Source organism: Anopheles merus, chromosome 2L (genome assembly GCF_017562075.2).
Source record: "Anopheles merus strain MAF chromosome 2L, AmerM5.1, whole genome shotgun sequence".
Lineage (NCBI taxonomy): Eukaryota > Metazoa > Arthropoda > Insecta > Diptera > Culicidae > Anopheles > Anopheles merus.
In genome coordinates this window covers 240,681-257,675 of record NC_054083.1, presented here as the reverse complement: position 1 = coordinate 257,675, position 16,995 = coordinate 240,681, and the positions used below count along the sequence as shown (strand labels likewise).

At 37.7% G+C, this 16,995-nt stretch overlaps 2 protein-coding genes across 7 annotated transcripts; one reads left to right on the top strand and one right to left on the bottom strand.

Moving 5' to 3' along the window:
• Nucleotides 1–7,243: 7,243 nt before the first annotated feature.
• Nucleotides 7,244–11,626, top strand: LOC121594712 (DNA replication ATP-dependent helicase/nuclease DNA2). 6 transcript variants are annotated; one of them, XM_041918325.1, is made up of 9 exons: nt 7,247–7,640; nt 7,710–7,846; nt 7,928–8,122; nt 8,195–9,059; nt 9,121–9,526; nt 9,588–10,005; nt 10,066–10,259; nt 10,564–11,209; nt 11,270–11,626. In XM_041918325.1, the coding sequence occupies exons 3-9, from the start codon at nt 7,952–7,954 to the stop codon at nt 11,570–11,572; spliced, it is 3,003 nt and encodes a 1,000-aa protein (XP_041774259.1). In that variant the 5' UTR covers nt 7,247–7,640; nt 7,710–7,846; nt 7,928–7,951; the 3' UTR covers nt 11,573–11,626. The 6 variants fall into 6 exon arrangements, with proteins under 6 accessions (XP_041774261.1, XP_041774262.1, XP_041774259.1 ...); XM_041918324.1 differs by having other exon boundaries at nt 7,903–8,122; nt 9,588–9,990; XM_041918323.1 differs by having other exon boundaries at nt 7,903–8,122.
• LOC121594728 (coiled-coil domain-containing protein 86) lies at nt 11,620–12,265 on the bottom strand. The gene is made up of 2 exons (XM_041918348.1): nt 12,015–12,265; nt 11,620–11,950 (listed from the first exon to the last, which is right to left on the bottom strand). The coding sequence occupies exons 1-2, from the start codon at nt 12,161–12,163 to the stop codon at nt 11,659–11,661; spliced, it is 441 nt and encodes a 146-aa protein (XP_041774282.1). The 5' UTR covers nt 12,164–12,265; the 3' UTR covers nt 11,620–11,658.
• Between the last annotated feature and the right edge of the window lie 4,730 nt (nt 12,266–16,995).

The following is a 16,995-nucleotide window of genomic DNA, read 5'->3' as shown; positions in this document are numbered from 1 at the left end:
ACGTACACCAGTAGATATACCGCAATGCCACCATTGCTTCCTATGTACAAGCAAGCATCTGATTCGCACTGCATAAAGCCAAGCTTCAACAAGATTGCATGTAATGCTTTGTTCCAGCTTCTTGCCGACTGCTTTAAACCATATATGCTTTTACGCAGCTTGCAAACTAATCCTTCCTGACCATGAGCTATGAATCCAGGTGGTTGTCTCATGTACAAATCTTCTTAAATCATTCCGTTCAGATACGCTGTTTTCACGTCAAATTGCTTCAAAATTAGACTTTTCTGAGCTGCAACAGCTATCATGATTCGAAGGGTAGTTTGACGAGTTACAGGAGCGAACACATCAGTAAAATCATCTCCATATTTTTGCGAATAACCCTGCGCCACAATGCGAGCCTTATGTCTTATAACATTTCCATTCTCATCTCGTTTGAGTTTAAAAACCCACTTGGCTCCAATTGTTTTTCTGTTTTCTGGCAGGTTCACGAGCTCCCATGTTTGGTTTACATAATGTGCTTCCATCTCCTCTTGCATTGCGTTCTTCCATTCAGCAACACATATCGCTTCGCGATAATCATTGGGTTCTTCATCATGCGTAACCTTTCCTACAATGAAGTTTTCCAAATGAGATGGCAATTTACCTCGTGTGCTACGATATGTTCTTCCCGTACGATCTACAGTCGGGGTATCTTCTTGTTTATCTTCATAAACAGATTCAGCCTCCTCGAGCTCGCCATTCGTTTCTTCCTCGCTATCTAGCTCCACGATGGCTTCTTCTTCATATATTGTGGGTTGCAAACCATTTACTTGCCCATGCTCCTCCTGTCGCCCTGACCCAACACTTTGTTCGAGAAATCGTGCATCTCGACTGATAGTTACACGGTCAGTGGTAATGTCAACAAAACGGTACCCTTTGTGGTTATCGGAGTACCCAAGAAAAACCATTTTCTTTCCTTTTGGTTCGAACTTCTTTCTCTTCTCTTCTGGAATGTGCACATAAGCTTCACATCCAAACACTCGAAGCTTTGATAAGTTCGGTTTGTACCCGGTCCACAACTCGTAGGGTGTACGATCAATTGATCTCGACGGAAGGCGATTTTGCAAATAAGCAGCAGTTAAAACTGCTTCACCCCAATAGCGTTTCGGCAGTCCAGCATCTAAAATCATGCAATTTGCCATTTCTTGCAGAGATCTGTTTTTGCGCTCAGCAATTCCATTCGATTGTGGTGAGTACGGCGTAGAGAACTGTGCTTTTATGCCTTCATTCTTATAAAACTCTTGTAATACATTTCCCGTAAACTCACCTCCGCCGTCAGATCGAATGATGCAGGGCTTCCGTCCAAAAACATTCTCACACGAGCGGACATACTCTTTGATCTTGCCAGTTGTTTCGTCTTTCGATCGCAACAGGTACACTACGCAGAACCGACTGTAATCATCCGTCATCGCCATGAAATATTTACAACCGCTAGGAGTAGGGTTCTCCATCGGCCCACAAAGATCAGTGTGTACAAGGTCAAGTGGTTTCCTCGACTTTCGTTCAGTCACCATCGGAAAAGGCAATCGGGATAGTTTCCCTTTTAGGCAACACTCGCACACCTCTCTTTCGCCACAGTCTTGGATGTTCACACCATCGACTAATCCCTTTGTTTGCAATATTTCAACGACATCCATCGCTCGGTGTCCTAATCTGCGATGCCAAGTGTGTTGACACTTATCGGTATGATTTGCGGTAGCTACCTTGCACTGCTCAGCCATTTTCAATTTGTACAAATTGCCTTGTATTTCACCAACAGCGACGACATTGCCCTTGTCGGAAGCGATCTTACATGCGTTCCCTTCAAATACAACATTGAAACCTTTCATGACTAATCTTCTGACTGAAATCAAACCACCTTCCAAGCCAGGAACATACAGTACATTGTCGATTTTTATCGCGACCCGCTTTCCTGCGTCATTCAGACCGAAAATCACTCCGCTACCTCGACCTGTCGATTTTGTTTTCTTTCCATCGGCTAACATCACATCAGTGAAAATATCACTTTTAAATTCAGTAAAGAAATTACGGTCATTCGTCATGTGACAAGTACAGCCACTATCCACAGTCCAAGCTCCAGGAATTACTTCACCTGCCATGAAACAAACCGTATCGCATACGTTAGCATGAGCGTCATCGGGGATTTGCCTAGCATCTGTTTGTCTCGCTTGCTGTGCAGAACTTGCGTTCTTCTTCTTCGACTCTAGAAACTTTCGGCAGTTTCTGCGGAAATGACCCGACTGGTTGCAAAAGAAGCACTTCATCTTTTCATTTTTATTCTTTACTTCTGCTTTCAACGCCTTTACTGCGTTATTGCCAACTCCATCCTGATTTTGTCGTTTCAAGCTTTCATCCCGCAAACGGCCCAAAACTATATCCATAGTTAAATCCTCCTGTGGCCGATTTTCCAACGACGTAACAAAACTGCTGTACGATGGTGGCAAAGATCGTAACAACATTATTATTCGCAGCAGTTCACTGATCTCGACACCGCTATTGTCTAATCGCTCATACAAATCCTCTACATGCTCAATGTGTTGCTCCATATCACCATCTTCAGCCAGATTTGTCGAACACAGCTGCTGAAGAAGCATCGCTTGGTTGCTTATCGTTGCCTTTTCATGATAGGCACGTAGGTTCTCCCACATTTCGAAAGCAGTCTCAGCCTTTTTGATAAAACGCAACTGATTATCCTCCACGAGCATAGCGATCGTATTTCGAGCCTTTCGATCCATCTTTTTCCAAGATACGAACTCTGCACTTTCTTGAACCGGACATTCTTTTTCGATAACGTCCCATACTTCTTCTCGTTCTAACAGCGTTTGCATCCGAAATTTCCATGCCACATAATTTGTAGCATTCAGCTTTGTAAAACAAGCTTTCAAGCCTTCGGCAGCCATCTTGTAGCGTTTCACGATCACGGAACAACGCACAATGCCAGCGACACACCGGGAACAATTTCACAGCTAAATACACACCTTTTACCTTGGTGAATTCCTTGTGAAATTAAAGCAACTATCGGATTACTGGGATACCTGGGATACGGTGGGATGCACTGGGCCCATAACCTGATGATTATTTGGTATTTTCATGTATTTCGGATGCCAGACGAGAAGCGACGCACAACTACTTTCTTTGCTGGTCGAAGTTCAAGAGAGTTGTTTTTATTCTTATTCCTTTTTGTTTTGACATCTCAACAAGGTGCATACATGTTTCAAGGTAGCTAGTCATTCCTTCCCAACAGTCGAAACACATTGCAAGAAAAGGATAGCAATATAATGATGAGTTGTAATACGCCATCTATTGATCAAACTAATGAAGCTGTGAAGCTTTCATTTTTTTCCTATGGATATTCAATTTTCCAGTCGTTTAAGCTTAATCTGTGGCGCTTGGGAACAAACCGTGGCGCTGTCTTCGACGGAAGCTGAATTGACGGCTCTATGTGTTGCTGTTCGTCATGGGGTGTGGATGTCGCGTCTGCTTTATGACCTTGGCTGCAAGGTGGATTTTCCAGTGACCTATTTCGAAGATAACCAGTCAGCGATGAGCATCGTGAAAGACCCCAAGGGACTGGGAAGGCTGAAACATGTTGATGTTAAGCTGTTCTTCTTGAAAGACTTGGTGAAGGATAGACAGATTGTCCTCAAGGATATCCCGACAGCGAACCAGCAGGCAGATATGCTGACAAAGGGACTACCGACTGCAACGTTTCAGCGAAACTGTTTAGCCATAGGTTTGGCAAGGTGCATCGGTTGAGTGGGGGTGTTAAAGTTAGCAACCTCTGCTTAACTATTGCTTATTCGGATGTCACTTTGACATTTGGACTTTGTTCATTGGGAACGCATTTCTCTCTTTTAGGTTGGCAGTCATGCCGTTAATCTTGATTCATTGAACTTCTTCTTTCCTGTACTTTTGTAGCGACAAGTCGCATATCGTTTTTGCTTAAATAAATACAATTTTAAAATACTATTTAAAAAGGTTTAAAATTGTTCAATTCAGTAGAAACATGTCAAATAATTAATTTGGTGGCGAAAACCACTCCCTACTTGCAAAATTGCACGAAAATTAGTGATATTTTGGCTGGAAATCACGAGATTCGACTTACGCGGAAATTCGAGATACGCGGTATTTTGCGGTCGTTTTCGGTCCCCATTAACCGTGTATCTCGGGGACCGCCTGTAGTTTTGTGTGCATGGTGGTACACAAGACGCGGCTACACGACCCGTAAACTTTTTGACGTAAAGATTTCACAATTTTGAGTTTTCGCCTCGAGTTTTCAGGTCGTGTATCGAGGCCTTGAAGCCGAGCCAGCGACAGATAGCTAAACAAGTTGCTTGACAAATTTGCCGTGGAGGGAAAAAGAAGGCATGAGAAAATGCACGAAAGGCAATGATTTCTTCCATCGCTTTGCCCAGCGGGACGATTTTAACCCTGTCACTGGCAACCAAAAAAATCATATTCCAGGCATCCGGGCTACCCGGGTAGTCATCGACTTTGGAGGCTTCCCAAATAGCCAGAATTGCTTAAGCAGCTCATTTTGGCATGCTAAAGATCGCTGCTTGAATTCGCCTTTTGCAGTAGATAAACAGCATCGAAGTTCCAGGCGGTCCTTTTAAATAGCGCCTAAGCAGCTTCCTTATGCTACGGTGCCGGGGATTGTTTTTCTTTGTGTTTTATTTTCAAGCAAGCGTCATCGATGAAATAAACAACAGGATTTGTTTTGTTTGTGTACATGTATGTATGTTTGAATCCTTAATATTAATAAATTACACGAAATGTATCACAATTTACTGTACAGTCACAATCACTTCCCTAAAAATCCCTTCTTCAATTAACGAAACGAAACTTGTGCAGCAGCAATGAGATGATTGACGGCGTCACACTTTGACAATTTGACAAGAGCCATCTCGTACCGATGTCATGCATTAAAAAGCTATAAAGTTCCACCAAGTTTGGTACGCTTTCTTAACAAGCCTTTAAGTTCCATCATGAACCCTACACATCAGGCTAATCAGCTACAAGGTTCCTGAGAGTACCATGTGCCTGTTAAAAAGCTCCGTAGTTCCGCAAAGTACCGTCTATCTCTTAATCAGCCATAAAGTACGACATCGGAACGATTTTTCGTTAAACAGCCCTAAATCAGCTATAAAGTACGAGCTGGCTATTTGGGTTATAACTTTTGAATGCGTCATCCAATATCGATGCAATATTTTGATGAAAATTAAACAAACTAATGCAGTTTCTATAACTGTGCATAGATTGGTACAACTCACTACCGTTTTTTAGATATAGCTTTTCAAAGTAGAACGGATTTTTTCGAAAAAATTACAAAATGTAAAAAATGTTTTTTTCAGCTCTTTACAAAATTTTCACAGCAAAATTGCTCTAATAATTAAGAAAACTGTATGTTGCACGTCTTTAATACATTCTTCACCGTAGCAATAGACGATGCGCAATCTCAGATTGCGCATATATTTATCTGTCAAACGGGTCGGTTTGATATATTTATCTGTCAAAAAAAAAATTATATATCTCGGACATATAATCTTGAAAATTTATGCGCAATCTTCCCAAGCGCCACATATTAAGCTTAAACGACTGGAAAATTGAATATCCATATAAAAAAATGAAAGCTCCACAGCTTCATTGGTTTGATCAATAGATGGCGTATTACAACTCATCATTATATTGCTATCCTGTTCTTGCAATGTGTTTCGACAAGTTTCATCTTATCATGACCTATATAGCCTTCTAACTTTCTGAGCAAAAATCTATGTGAATGGTCGTGTGGTCAGATACGTGGGTATCAACACCAACGACCATTACTCAAATCTCACTTGCTTCAGTACTGGTGGTTTCCGTTGGAGTTTAGTAATTAAACAATTGTATCGCCGTTCTAGTTCTAGCGATGCATAACTTCAATGCAAAACCATACAACAGTACAGAGGAAATGAGAAAGCTCTCCTCCAAGCGATGAAGCTCAACTGGTTGGGGTATCCCACCAACAGAGAGCGCCACCAGCTTTTTTGCTTTTTTTAGAATGAATGAGTCGTTTGCCGTCTGCTAAACGAAGTCTTTCTATATTCCGTTTAGGTAGAGAACTTGAGTCGTTTAGAAGCCGTTTAGTGGTCGTTTAGTGGATTTGTGGCACTTGGGTTGGCGCAATCTGAAATTGCATGGAAATGACGTTTATAGCTCAGGGTTGGCTACGCGAAATGACATATATTTTGATAAAACGAATATATGCGCAATCTGAGATTGCGCATCGTGTATTAATATTGTCAGATTTTTAAATTCCGCCTGCTGTCAAACCACGTTGGATTTAAAAATATCAGGTGATGGAATCTAGTGCATTTTGACAATTCGTCGCTTGACGTAAGGTCCCCAGGATTCAAACTTTGTTTACATTTTTTAAAATGGTTCATTTAATTTATCTACCACATTTTTTCGATTAAATATTCTTTAAATATATATTTAGGGCTTTACGAGTTCGTATTTAACATTTAAACATAGATTTAAGTGTGTTCTTTCGTGTTATTCCGTAAATTTATTCTATGATTCATTGTTTTTTTCGACATTTTTGAGGATAAAAACTAAGATATTATTTTTTTGTGCAATTTTCACGTTAATTACTCATTATATACGAGCAGCACGGACAATTTACGTGAGATTCGAACACTTAGGCCCGTGTCTGTGCTCCATCGGATGCGATTTTATCGGAAGGCCTGTCAACATTTTATATGGAATTTGACAAATAACGTCGGACGTGCGATTTCGTCGAACGCCGCATCCGATGTTATCTGTAAATCTATATGCGTGGTGTTTTGAAGGAACAACGACAAACTAATTTTTCATAATCGTTAAACTATTAAAACCATTAATTAATCGTAACATGAATCGAAAAAGCGTTTGACAGCACGTGCGCCAGAATCGCATGCGACGAAGCACAGACACGGCCCTTACTCACATGATTTTACATTTCGTGCATAAACAAATAATCAAATCTTTAGTTAATACATCTCATCTTTTCGATAAAATCAATAGAAACATAAAATTGCACGTAGTAACAAAGAAATCTTTTCTATTTGATATGCTTTGTGAGCGGAAACCATTGGTTAACGGTTTTAAAATGACGTAAAGTCCCTCAACTATGGCGACCCCTCAAAAACCCTTATCCACCACCTGATATTTTTAATCCACCTTGGCTCAGGCGTATTATTTTTGGCGGACAATTCATTATGTTCAGTGACGGGCTGAGTTGTTGTGATACGTATCTTTAAATTGTTCATTTTGCTTATCTCAGTTATACAAATATAAACATATACACATACATATCTAAATATATATATATATTTCCATATATATATATATATATCAACTGATAACTCACGGAAAGGATGAAAAGGAGATGTTCCTCAAACAACGAATCTCCCAAAATTGATGCGGGATTAGAGGAGAAGCACTGGAAATTAAACGTTTCTAATGTCGTTACCGCTGTCGAAACGGCATCGAAAGATTGTTCTGATAACGATAATAATGTCTGTTCTCTTATAAATTGGGATGAAGAATGGGACGATATGCACTGTAACACTGTACATCAGGTAACGATTTTGTTTGTTGAAATAATATTAAATTTTCATAAATTTTTTACCGAATGATTATTTTTAAAGCACTTCACCTTAGACCTAACTACATGGAAAAGATGCAGTATCTTGACAATTGAACAACTTGAGAATGGAACCATTAAAGTATCATTGCAAGATTCTCATTCCGAAGAAAAAGCTATTTGTCAGCTTTTTCCTCCTTGGTAATTATGCACAAACGAAAAATCAACTGAATTCAGCAAAGTCTCCTATATTACAGGAATATGATTCAATGCATCTCTCAGGGCTTGATAGTATCAGTGTTGGCCATGAAAGTTAGTCCATCATCAAGCCATTTTGTAGTCAACGCAGATTTCGGATTTTTTGTCACGGATCCTGATAGACTCGTTTCAGGCACTACTGTAGTGGGATCATTATTCTGTCATCGGCGCGGAGTCTTACAGGAGCTGTTTCGTATGTCGGAATCGGAGAACACACAGGTTTGTGCGAAATTACTCAACATTAATTTCATAATTTAATGCATTTTTCTTTAAATCTGTATTCCTCATTAGATGGTTATTGGAACCGTGGTGCATTACATTTTCCAACAGTGCCTTTTGGACAAGTCTTGTAAAGTACTAACTCATGTAGAAACTATTGCAAGAAAAGTTATGAAGACTAAAAAGGTTATTTCATCTCTTTATGAAGTTAACTTAAGCACGAAGGAAGCGTTCAGCTTACTGGGTCCATATCTTAATGAAATCGAGACGTTCTTAAACAAATACTTTCATCACAGTTCTATACAAACTGATACTGAAACAATTGCCATCTGTGATGTTAATGATATCGAGGAAAATATTTGGTGCCATCATTTGGGAGTTAAAGGCAGAATTGATGCAACAGTTTCCGTATCAAGAGATGCGACAAAGAAAACGTTTGAAATTATGCCTTTAGAATTGAAAACAGGTCGAGCTAGTTATTCATTTGAACACCTTGGCCAGCTGGCGTTGTATCAAATGATGATGAATCTTGTTGGACATGAGGTAGACGCTGGATTACTCCTGTACTTGAAAGAGGGAAAATGTAGTCGTGTAACTGCAAATCGCAACATGAAGCGCGATTTGATCATTCTGCGAAATGAAGTTGCACGGTCCCTAAGCAAATGGATGGTAAAAGATGATTTAACTCAAAATGGATCGTTTGCGATGAAGCCTATATTACCAGACCCTATCAATAACGAACGAGCTTGTGCCAAATGTCCATATAACACAGTTTGCATAACATTGTTGAAAAGCGAACGTGAAGGCACCTTAACAAATTGTGGATTGTCAATACTTGCAGAAGAAGCATGTGGCCATCTAAGAACTAAAGACGTCGATTACTTCATTCAATGGTCCGGTCTTATATACTTGGAAACTCATGACGAGACACTACAATGTAAGTAGAGTTTAAGCGCCAGCACCAGAAAATTAAATTAACCATATTCCACCGTTCTCAGCGCACAACGTACAAAACATCTGGAATTCATCCCCAAAGGAACGTGCAGAAACAGGAAGATGCATTTATGGGCTGATTTTAGTCTCTCCTGTGCGTATCGTGGATGACTTATATTTTCATACTTTCAAATTAGAAGCAGCAAGTAGCAAATTACCTAAAGCTTTGGATAATTTTCAAGTTGGTGACTATATTATTTGTAGTACTTCTAAACGGATTGCCGTAGCTTCTGGATACATAATTAGTCATGCTAGTAACGAAATTGTTGTCTCTATTGAACGGGATTTGTCCACTAATTATGGAGCTGAAACCTTTATATTAGATCAAAATAATCTCTATAAATCCACATTTAATTTATCCAACTTAGCATTGCTTCTCTATAACGATGACCGTTGCTCGCAGTATCGCAGGTAAATAATTATCTCTAATTTGGCGTATGTTACGATGAATTTCATTAAAATTTCATTCTAGGATTATTATTGATCGTGAAAAGCCAACATTCTCAGATGGATTTCTCTCAAAATCTATGATTCCAAAGGCCAAGGAAATCCTGAAAAAGTTGAACCGTCATCAGAAAAACGCAGCCCTTAAGGCCGCTGCTACAAAATCCTACTGCTTATTAAAGGGTTTACCTGGAACTGGGAAAACTCAAACAATTGTTGGATTGATCAGATTGTTATCGCTCTTAGGCCATTCTATACTACTGACTAGTAATACACATTCTGCTGTTGATAATGTACTGAAGCGCCTATTGCCTTTTCAAGATCTAAAGTTTATTCGACTTGGATCAATAGATCGTATCGATCCAGCTGTAGCATCATCTGCAGAAGCTATTGTAACTGAGCATTGCGATTCTCCGGAAAAACTGAGTGAAGTATATGAACAATACGTATGTAAGAAATATACAAACCCCATTAGCTTTTTAATTAAATATTGTTTATTTTTACAGAAAATTGTTGGAGTAACGTGCCAAGGAACCGATCATCCGCTGATTAATAAACGCATCTTTGACTTTTGTATTGTGGATGAAGCGACTCAAGTTTTTCAACCTAGCCTCATTCGACCATTGTTACGTAGCAAACGATTTCTATTAGTAGGCGATCCAGAACAACTGCCTCCTGTGATCAAATCTGTTGAAGCACGGTAATGCTTTAAAAATAATTTATTTTAAAAATTGTAATATTAAGCCGGTCTGGTGGTACAGTCGTCAACTCGTACGTCTTAACAACATACCCGTCATGGGTTCAAGTCCCGAATAGACCGTGCCTCCATACGTAGGACTGACTATCCTACTATGGTAACAATAAGTCACTGAAAGCCAAGCCCACTTCACTAGTGGGTATAGGCAGGCCTTGACCGACAGCGGTTGATGTGCCAAAGAAGGAGAAGAATAATTTGCATCTTGTTCAACATACAGTATTTTAAAATGCATTTATATCTGTTTCAGCTCCCTCGGCGCATCTGAAAGTATGTTTCACAGATTGGACCAAGAAGGTTCCTTTTACATACTTCCAACACAGTATCGAATGAATCGTGTCTTGACAAAATTGGCTAACGAGTTTGCTTATAACGGTAAATTAATATGTGGAAATGATATTGTGGAAAATAACACCATTAACCTTCCGAAGCTGGAAAATATACGTAGGATATATGAAGTAGAAAGGTGGCTAATGAAAATGATATCCAATCAAATTGACTTATCAGTAGTCTTAGTGGACACTGGTAACACATATCAAATGAACCTAAACTATAGAAAATTGAATGAAATATCGATTAGCATCACAGATGATCTAAGTAAAAACGTAACGAACTGCACAAACGTTTCGGAAATAGCCATTGTCGTATACGTTAGTTGGGCTTTCCTTCAAGCTGGCGTTGAACCTGAATCAATAGGTATTCTTGCACCATTTCGAGCACAGGTGGAATTAATACGAAAACACCTGAAGAAATTATTTCAAAAACAAAAAATCTCTCATCACTCTTCATGTTCAAATCATAACCTAATATATACGAAGGAAAATGTTGAGCAATTGAATTACATTTGCAATATTGAAGTCAACACTATAGATCAATTTCAAGGAAAGGATAAAAAGGTACAGTATACGAAGAACTCTTCATCATGACTTGTGTGTAAATGTCTTATTTTTTTGCAGATAATACTATTTTCGTGCACAAAATCATCAAATTTATCAGATGATACCTGGATTAACAAAGGAAAAGAACAGAGCTCTCACGGTTACGGAATATTAAGCGATAAAAGCCGATTGACTGTTGCAATTACAAGAGCCAAGGAGAAACTTATCATTATAGGCGATCGATTGACCCTGAATTCGTATGCTCCGTTCAAAAAGTTGTTTAATGTGGCGAGCAAAACCAGTAACATCAGCCTTCGTGAAAAAAAGGATGGATTTGAGTGGAATGCTCTTCTTGAATTTCTTATTTCCTTGTCAGACTAGATGCAGGTTCGATGTTTTCGGATAGTAATTAAATAAAACACGGTAGCTACATAACGGTTCAATAGTTTATTGTCTTGGGTAATGCATTAGACGACATTTAATTTACTGATGTCCCGTCTATCAATCATTCGTAGTTGTTTCTTTCTCATTCTTTTGATTTTGGCAGGATTTTTAATAACTTGTACGATTTCCGACTTGCGTTCATTTTCAATCCTTCTGCGCTTGTTTTCTTCGCGTCTCAAACGTTTGATATCATTTTCACGTCGCCTTGTTTCTTTTATAGATCGTGATAATTCTTTGATATGCTTGATTTCTTCTCGAAATGCGTGTTGCTGTGATGACTTCTTACATTGTACACTTTTCTTAATAGAAGAAAATCTAAAGAATATGCAGATATATGCGTATTATATTTCCAAGTAGCACATCCATGTTTATTACCTACCGTGTCTTTTGGGATTTCCATATCCTACCCGATTTAGGTTTCCCTCTAACCGAGGAGGGACATGCGCTATCCGATCTATTCACAGTATTATCTGCACTACAATTCAATGATGACCCTTCATCCGTAAGATCAAATGAAATTTTATCCATACTAAAGCTTCGTTTCAACAAAAATTATTATAAGTTGATCATTAATCTGGAACGTATTCTCAGCAATGGCATATGCTACATGTCAATCAAGAAAGATAAAATAGCGCATGGCCACGGAGGTGACAAAATGTTGAAAAAAATGTCAACTTCGTCAAAATTGCTTGTCAACTGCGAAAATGAGCTTTTCTCGTGGCCGCACCAAACATACACAAGAACGACAAAAAGCTCCAACATCTGAATATTATCAATATTTTGTTTAACCTTTAAGTTGGCAACCAGATACCCGGGTATTTTTTTCAACTTCGAACTGCAATAACTTTTGATTCATTGCTTTTATTGACCTGAAATTTTCCGTAGCCTCCCAACTTTTAATTTCTGATTTTTTGGTGTATAAATTGTAATTATAAACAGTCTGTAAGTATTTTATTTTAATTTTTTTTAACTTTACCACGTAAGTTGGCAAGCAGCATATCCGGGTATTCCATACATTTTGTATGGAGAATGACGTTTCTCTTCTTCCTTTTTTCGTATTGTGCTTATCTTCGAGTAAAATTCAAGCGATTTCAAATTTCAATGTTACCGTTTTTTTAATAATAAAATGAAAAAAAAACTTAATGAATAAATGAAATAGAAGAGAATATATGGTCGATATTACTTGCTTACGGCATTAATAGCGTAAATCTGGTTGTCAACTCTACGGTTAATAAGTACTAAATAGGTCACACATCATCAGAATCAATTAGAATCATACATCAATTAGAAACATGCATTTTAGCACTATTATCATAGCAATGGGTCACAACTGTGCCAAATAGTTGATTGTTTACGCTTTTTCGCGAACGTCATATTTTGTCCCTTTTTGTCAACTTTTGTCAACTTTATTTCCTGGCTGCTAAAAAAAAGCTCAAAAAAGTTACAAAAGCTCACGATTTGAAAATTTTGTCAGCATTTTGTCACTCCCATGGCCTTTCGCCTTAAGAAGCCAAATTGTTTCATAGCCCTTCTGAACGCTGGTCGGTATAGAACCCGCGTATCAAGATAAATGTATTAAGAACAAGGTGTTTTAATATGACAAGGTGAAGTTGTTAGGAGCAAAATGACATTTCTCGACTTGACATCAAGGTGTGTTTATTTAGAAGGTGATTATTAGCGCGTTTAACCGTAGAGTTGGCAACCAGATTTACACACATAAGTTGGCAACCGGCATACCCGGGTATTCCATACGTTTTGATGCAAAAAATTAACGATTTTCATAGGTAAACAATGCTTTATATATTTTAATGCTGTAAGCAAGTAATGCAGACCAGATATTCTCTTCTATTTCATTTATTCATTAAGTTTTTTTTTCATTTTATTATAAAAATAACGTTCAAATTGAAATTTGGAATCGCTTGAATTTGACTCGAAAATAAGCACAATACGAAAAGAGGAAGAAGAGAAACGTCATTCTCCATACAAAATGTATGGAATACCCGGATATGCTGGTTGCCAACTTACGTGGTAAAGTTTAAAAAAAATTAAAAAAAATACTTACAGGCTAATTAAAATTACAATTTATGCATCAAAAAATCATAAATTAAAAGTTGAGAGACTACGGAAAATTTTAGGTTAATAAAAGCAATGAATCAAAAGTTATTGCAGTTCGAAGTTGAAAAAAATACCCGGGTATCCGGTTGCCAACTTAAAGGTTAACCTTCGTTTCTATGACCAAAAATACACCCTCATCTTTATGACCACCTACCCGGGTAGGTAATACATTTTAGAAGGGAATTCGTATATTTATTGGTAAAAAAATGTCGTATTTTACTTATTCTATGAAGCTATCCCAAGCGCCACAGATTAAGCTTAAACGACTGGAAAATTGAATATCCATAGAAAAAAAAATGAAAGCTCCACAGCTTCATTGGTTTGATCAATAGATGGCGTATTACAACTCATCATTATATTGCTATCCTTTTCTTGCAATGTGTTTCGACAAGTTGCATTTTATTATGACCTATATAGCCTTCTAATTTTCTGAGCAAAAATCTATATAAATGGTCGTGTGGTTAGATACGTGGGTATCAACACCAATGACCATTGCTCAAATCTCACTTGCTTCAGTGCTGGTGGTTTCCGTTGGAGTTTAGTATTTAAACAATCGTATCGCCGTTCTAGTTCTAGCGATGCATAACTTCAATGCGAAACCATACAACAGTACAGAGGAAATGAGAAAGCTCTCCTCCAAGCGATGAAGCTCAACTGGTTGGGGTATCCCACCAACAGATAGCGCCACCAGCTTTTTTGCTATTTTTAGAATGCATGAGTCGTTTGGCGTCTGCTAAACGAAGTCTTTCTATATTCCGTTTAGGTAGAGAACTTGAGTCGTTTAGAAGCCGTTTAGTGGTCGTTTAGTGGTTTTGTGGCACTTGGGATAATAACAATACTTCTTTTTATGTTAGAAATTTATGAAGTATGGCTTTTAGTTACATAAATTGATTGCATAGCAATTAGATGAACTGACACTAATACACCGCTATGTCTTTCCGACTGTCGGGGCATTCATTTCTATCTATGTGGCTTTAGAAGAATATTAAGAGCTAGAAAACTTTTGGAATGGTTTTTTTAAATATAACTACAAGCATTGCTATACCTATCATTACAAAATTAGCGACTAATCGAAACCAAAATCCTTTATTGTATGTATTACCCTACCAGCATTAAACGGCTTTGAAGGCATTCAGAAGGCATTTAAGGCCTTAGTCGCCTTAGAAGGCGAATAAAGATTTCAACCGAAACTTTCACGGCTGTAACGGGTTCTCTTCGAAATCTTTCAACTTTTTGATTCAAGGAGAACAGATAGCTTGCCGCCATCTTAGCTTGTTTATATACTGAATTTGCACCTATACCAATGTAACTGCCAAATAGAGCAGTGACAACGCTTTTGGTTCCGAACCGAGAAAGCGTGTGTTCAAATCCAGATTTTTATGATCTTTTTTCTGCGTTTATTTCTTTTAAATTAATTTAATTTAATTTAAATTAATTAATTTTAAAAAAATTAATTTTTTCTTACTATAATTACTTGAAACCCAAGTGCCACAAATCCACTAAACGACCACTAAACGGCTTCTAAACGACTCAATTTCTCTACCTAAACGGAATATAGAAAGACTTCGTTTAGCAGACGCCAAACGACTCATGCATTCTAAAAATAGCAAAAAAGCTGGTGGCGCTATCTGTTGGTGGGATACCCCAACCAGTTGAGCTTCATCGCTTGGAGGAGAGCTTTCTCATTTCCTCTGTACTGTTGTATGGTTTCGCATTGAAGTTATGCATCGCTAGAGCTAGAACGGCGATACGATTGTTTAAATACTAAACTCCAACTGAAACCACCAGCACTGAAGCAAGTGAGATTTGAGCAATGGTCATTGGTGTTGATACCCACGTATTTAACCACACGACCATTTATATAGATTTTTGCTCAGAAAGTTAGAAGGCTATATAGGTCATAATAAAATGCAACTTGTCGAAACACATTGCAAGAAAAGGATAGCAATATAATGATGAGTTGTAATACGCCATCTATTGATCAAACCAATGAAGCTGTGGAGCTTTCATTTTTTTTCTATGGATATTCAATTTTCCAGTCGTTTAAGCTTAATCTGTGGCGCTTGGGAACAAAATTTATGTGAAGCGAAATTAAAATAATACCTTTTTAAAAAAACATAATAATTACACTATGTTCACCGTTCATTATCAGGATGGGAGTAATATGTATCTCATTTTTCCTTTTATTTTAGTTATCGAAATGAGTTTGATATATTATTACCTTTCAATGAGTTGGTATTTAACAACCGAATAATGTAGACCATCTTTAATAAAGTGAAATAGCTCAGAGCTTAACGCAAGAGAACATAACACGTAAATCGTGCTATCGAATCTCACGCTCATATCTGGGAACACTACAACAGTGCAGTGCTGAAGACGCTTGTAAGGTTTTCTTTTGACAGTTGCAATTTCAAATTTCAAATTAAAAGCGAAATTTTTCATTGACATATTTCAAAGGCATTTAATTACTGCTAAATGCACTGCTGATCGCCTTCAATTCGCCGGCGATTACAAGGCGATTAGAAGGCATTTAACGGAAATTTGCGGGTAGGGTACCTACCCGGGTAGGTGGTTATAGAAGTAAGGGGTAAAAGTTGATTTTATTTTTTAAAGCACATTTAAAAAAATTAAAAAAATCTGAATTTTTTACCACTTTTGTGAAACATGTTTCTCTAGGCATTATAATTTTTTTGGATCGATTCGATAATCCAATAAAAAGTTATCATAAAAAGAATAAGCTAAACATACCCGGGTAGGTGGTTATAGAAATGAAGGTTAAGCGTATATCTCGCTGAAAGAGTCAATTATATGCCCGAACGAATCAACAACTCGCTGAACATGTCAATAATATCATCGAAAATCCTGTAATTTGACAGTTCCATGTATTTTTGCAAATACATTTTAATGCAAATATGTGCATTTAGCAGTAATTAAATGCCTTTGAAATATGTCAATGAAAAATTTCGCTTTTAATTTGAAATTTGAAATTGCAACTGTCAAAAGAAATCCTTACAAGCGTCTTCAGCACTGCACTGTTGTAGTGTTCCCAGATATGAGCGTGAGATTCGATAGCACGATTTACGTGTTATGATCTCTTGCGTTAAGCTCTGAGCTATTTCACTTTATTAAAGATGGTCTACATTATTCGGTTGTTAAAGACCAACTCATTGAAAGGTGATAATATACCATCATTTCGATAACTAAAATAAAAGGAAAAATGAGATACATATTTCTCCCATCCTGAT

Coding starts and splice junctions, on each gene's coding strand:
- LOC121594712 (XM_041918323.1), top strand. CDS start 7,437: ATGAAAAGGAGATGTTCCTCAAACAACGAATCTCCCAAAATTGATGCG. Junction 7,847..7,902: donor TGTCAGCTTTTTCCTCCTTG/GTAATTATGCAC, acceptor CCTATATTACAG/GAATATGATTCAATGCATCT. Junction 9,527..9,587: donor CGTTGCTCGCAGTATCGCAG/GTAAATAATTAT, acceptor ATTTCATTCTAG/GATTATTATTGATCGTGAAA.
- LOC121594728 (XM_041918348.1), bottom strand. CDS start 12,163: ATGGATAAAATTTCATTTGATCTTACGGATGAAGGGTCATCATTGAAT. Junction 11,951..12,014: donor TGGAAATCCCAAAAGACACG/GTAGGTAATAAA, acceptor CATATTCTTTAG/ATTTTCTTCTATTAAGAAAA.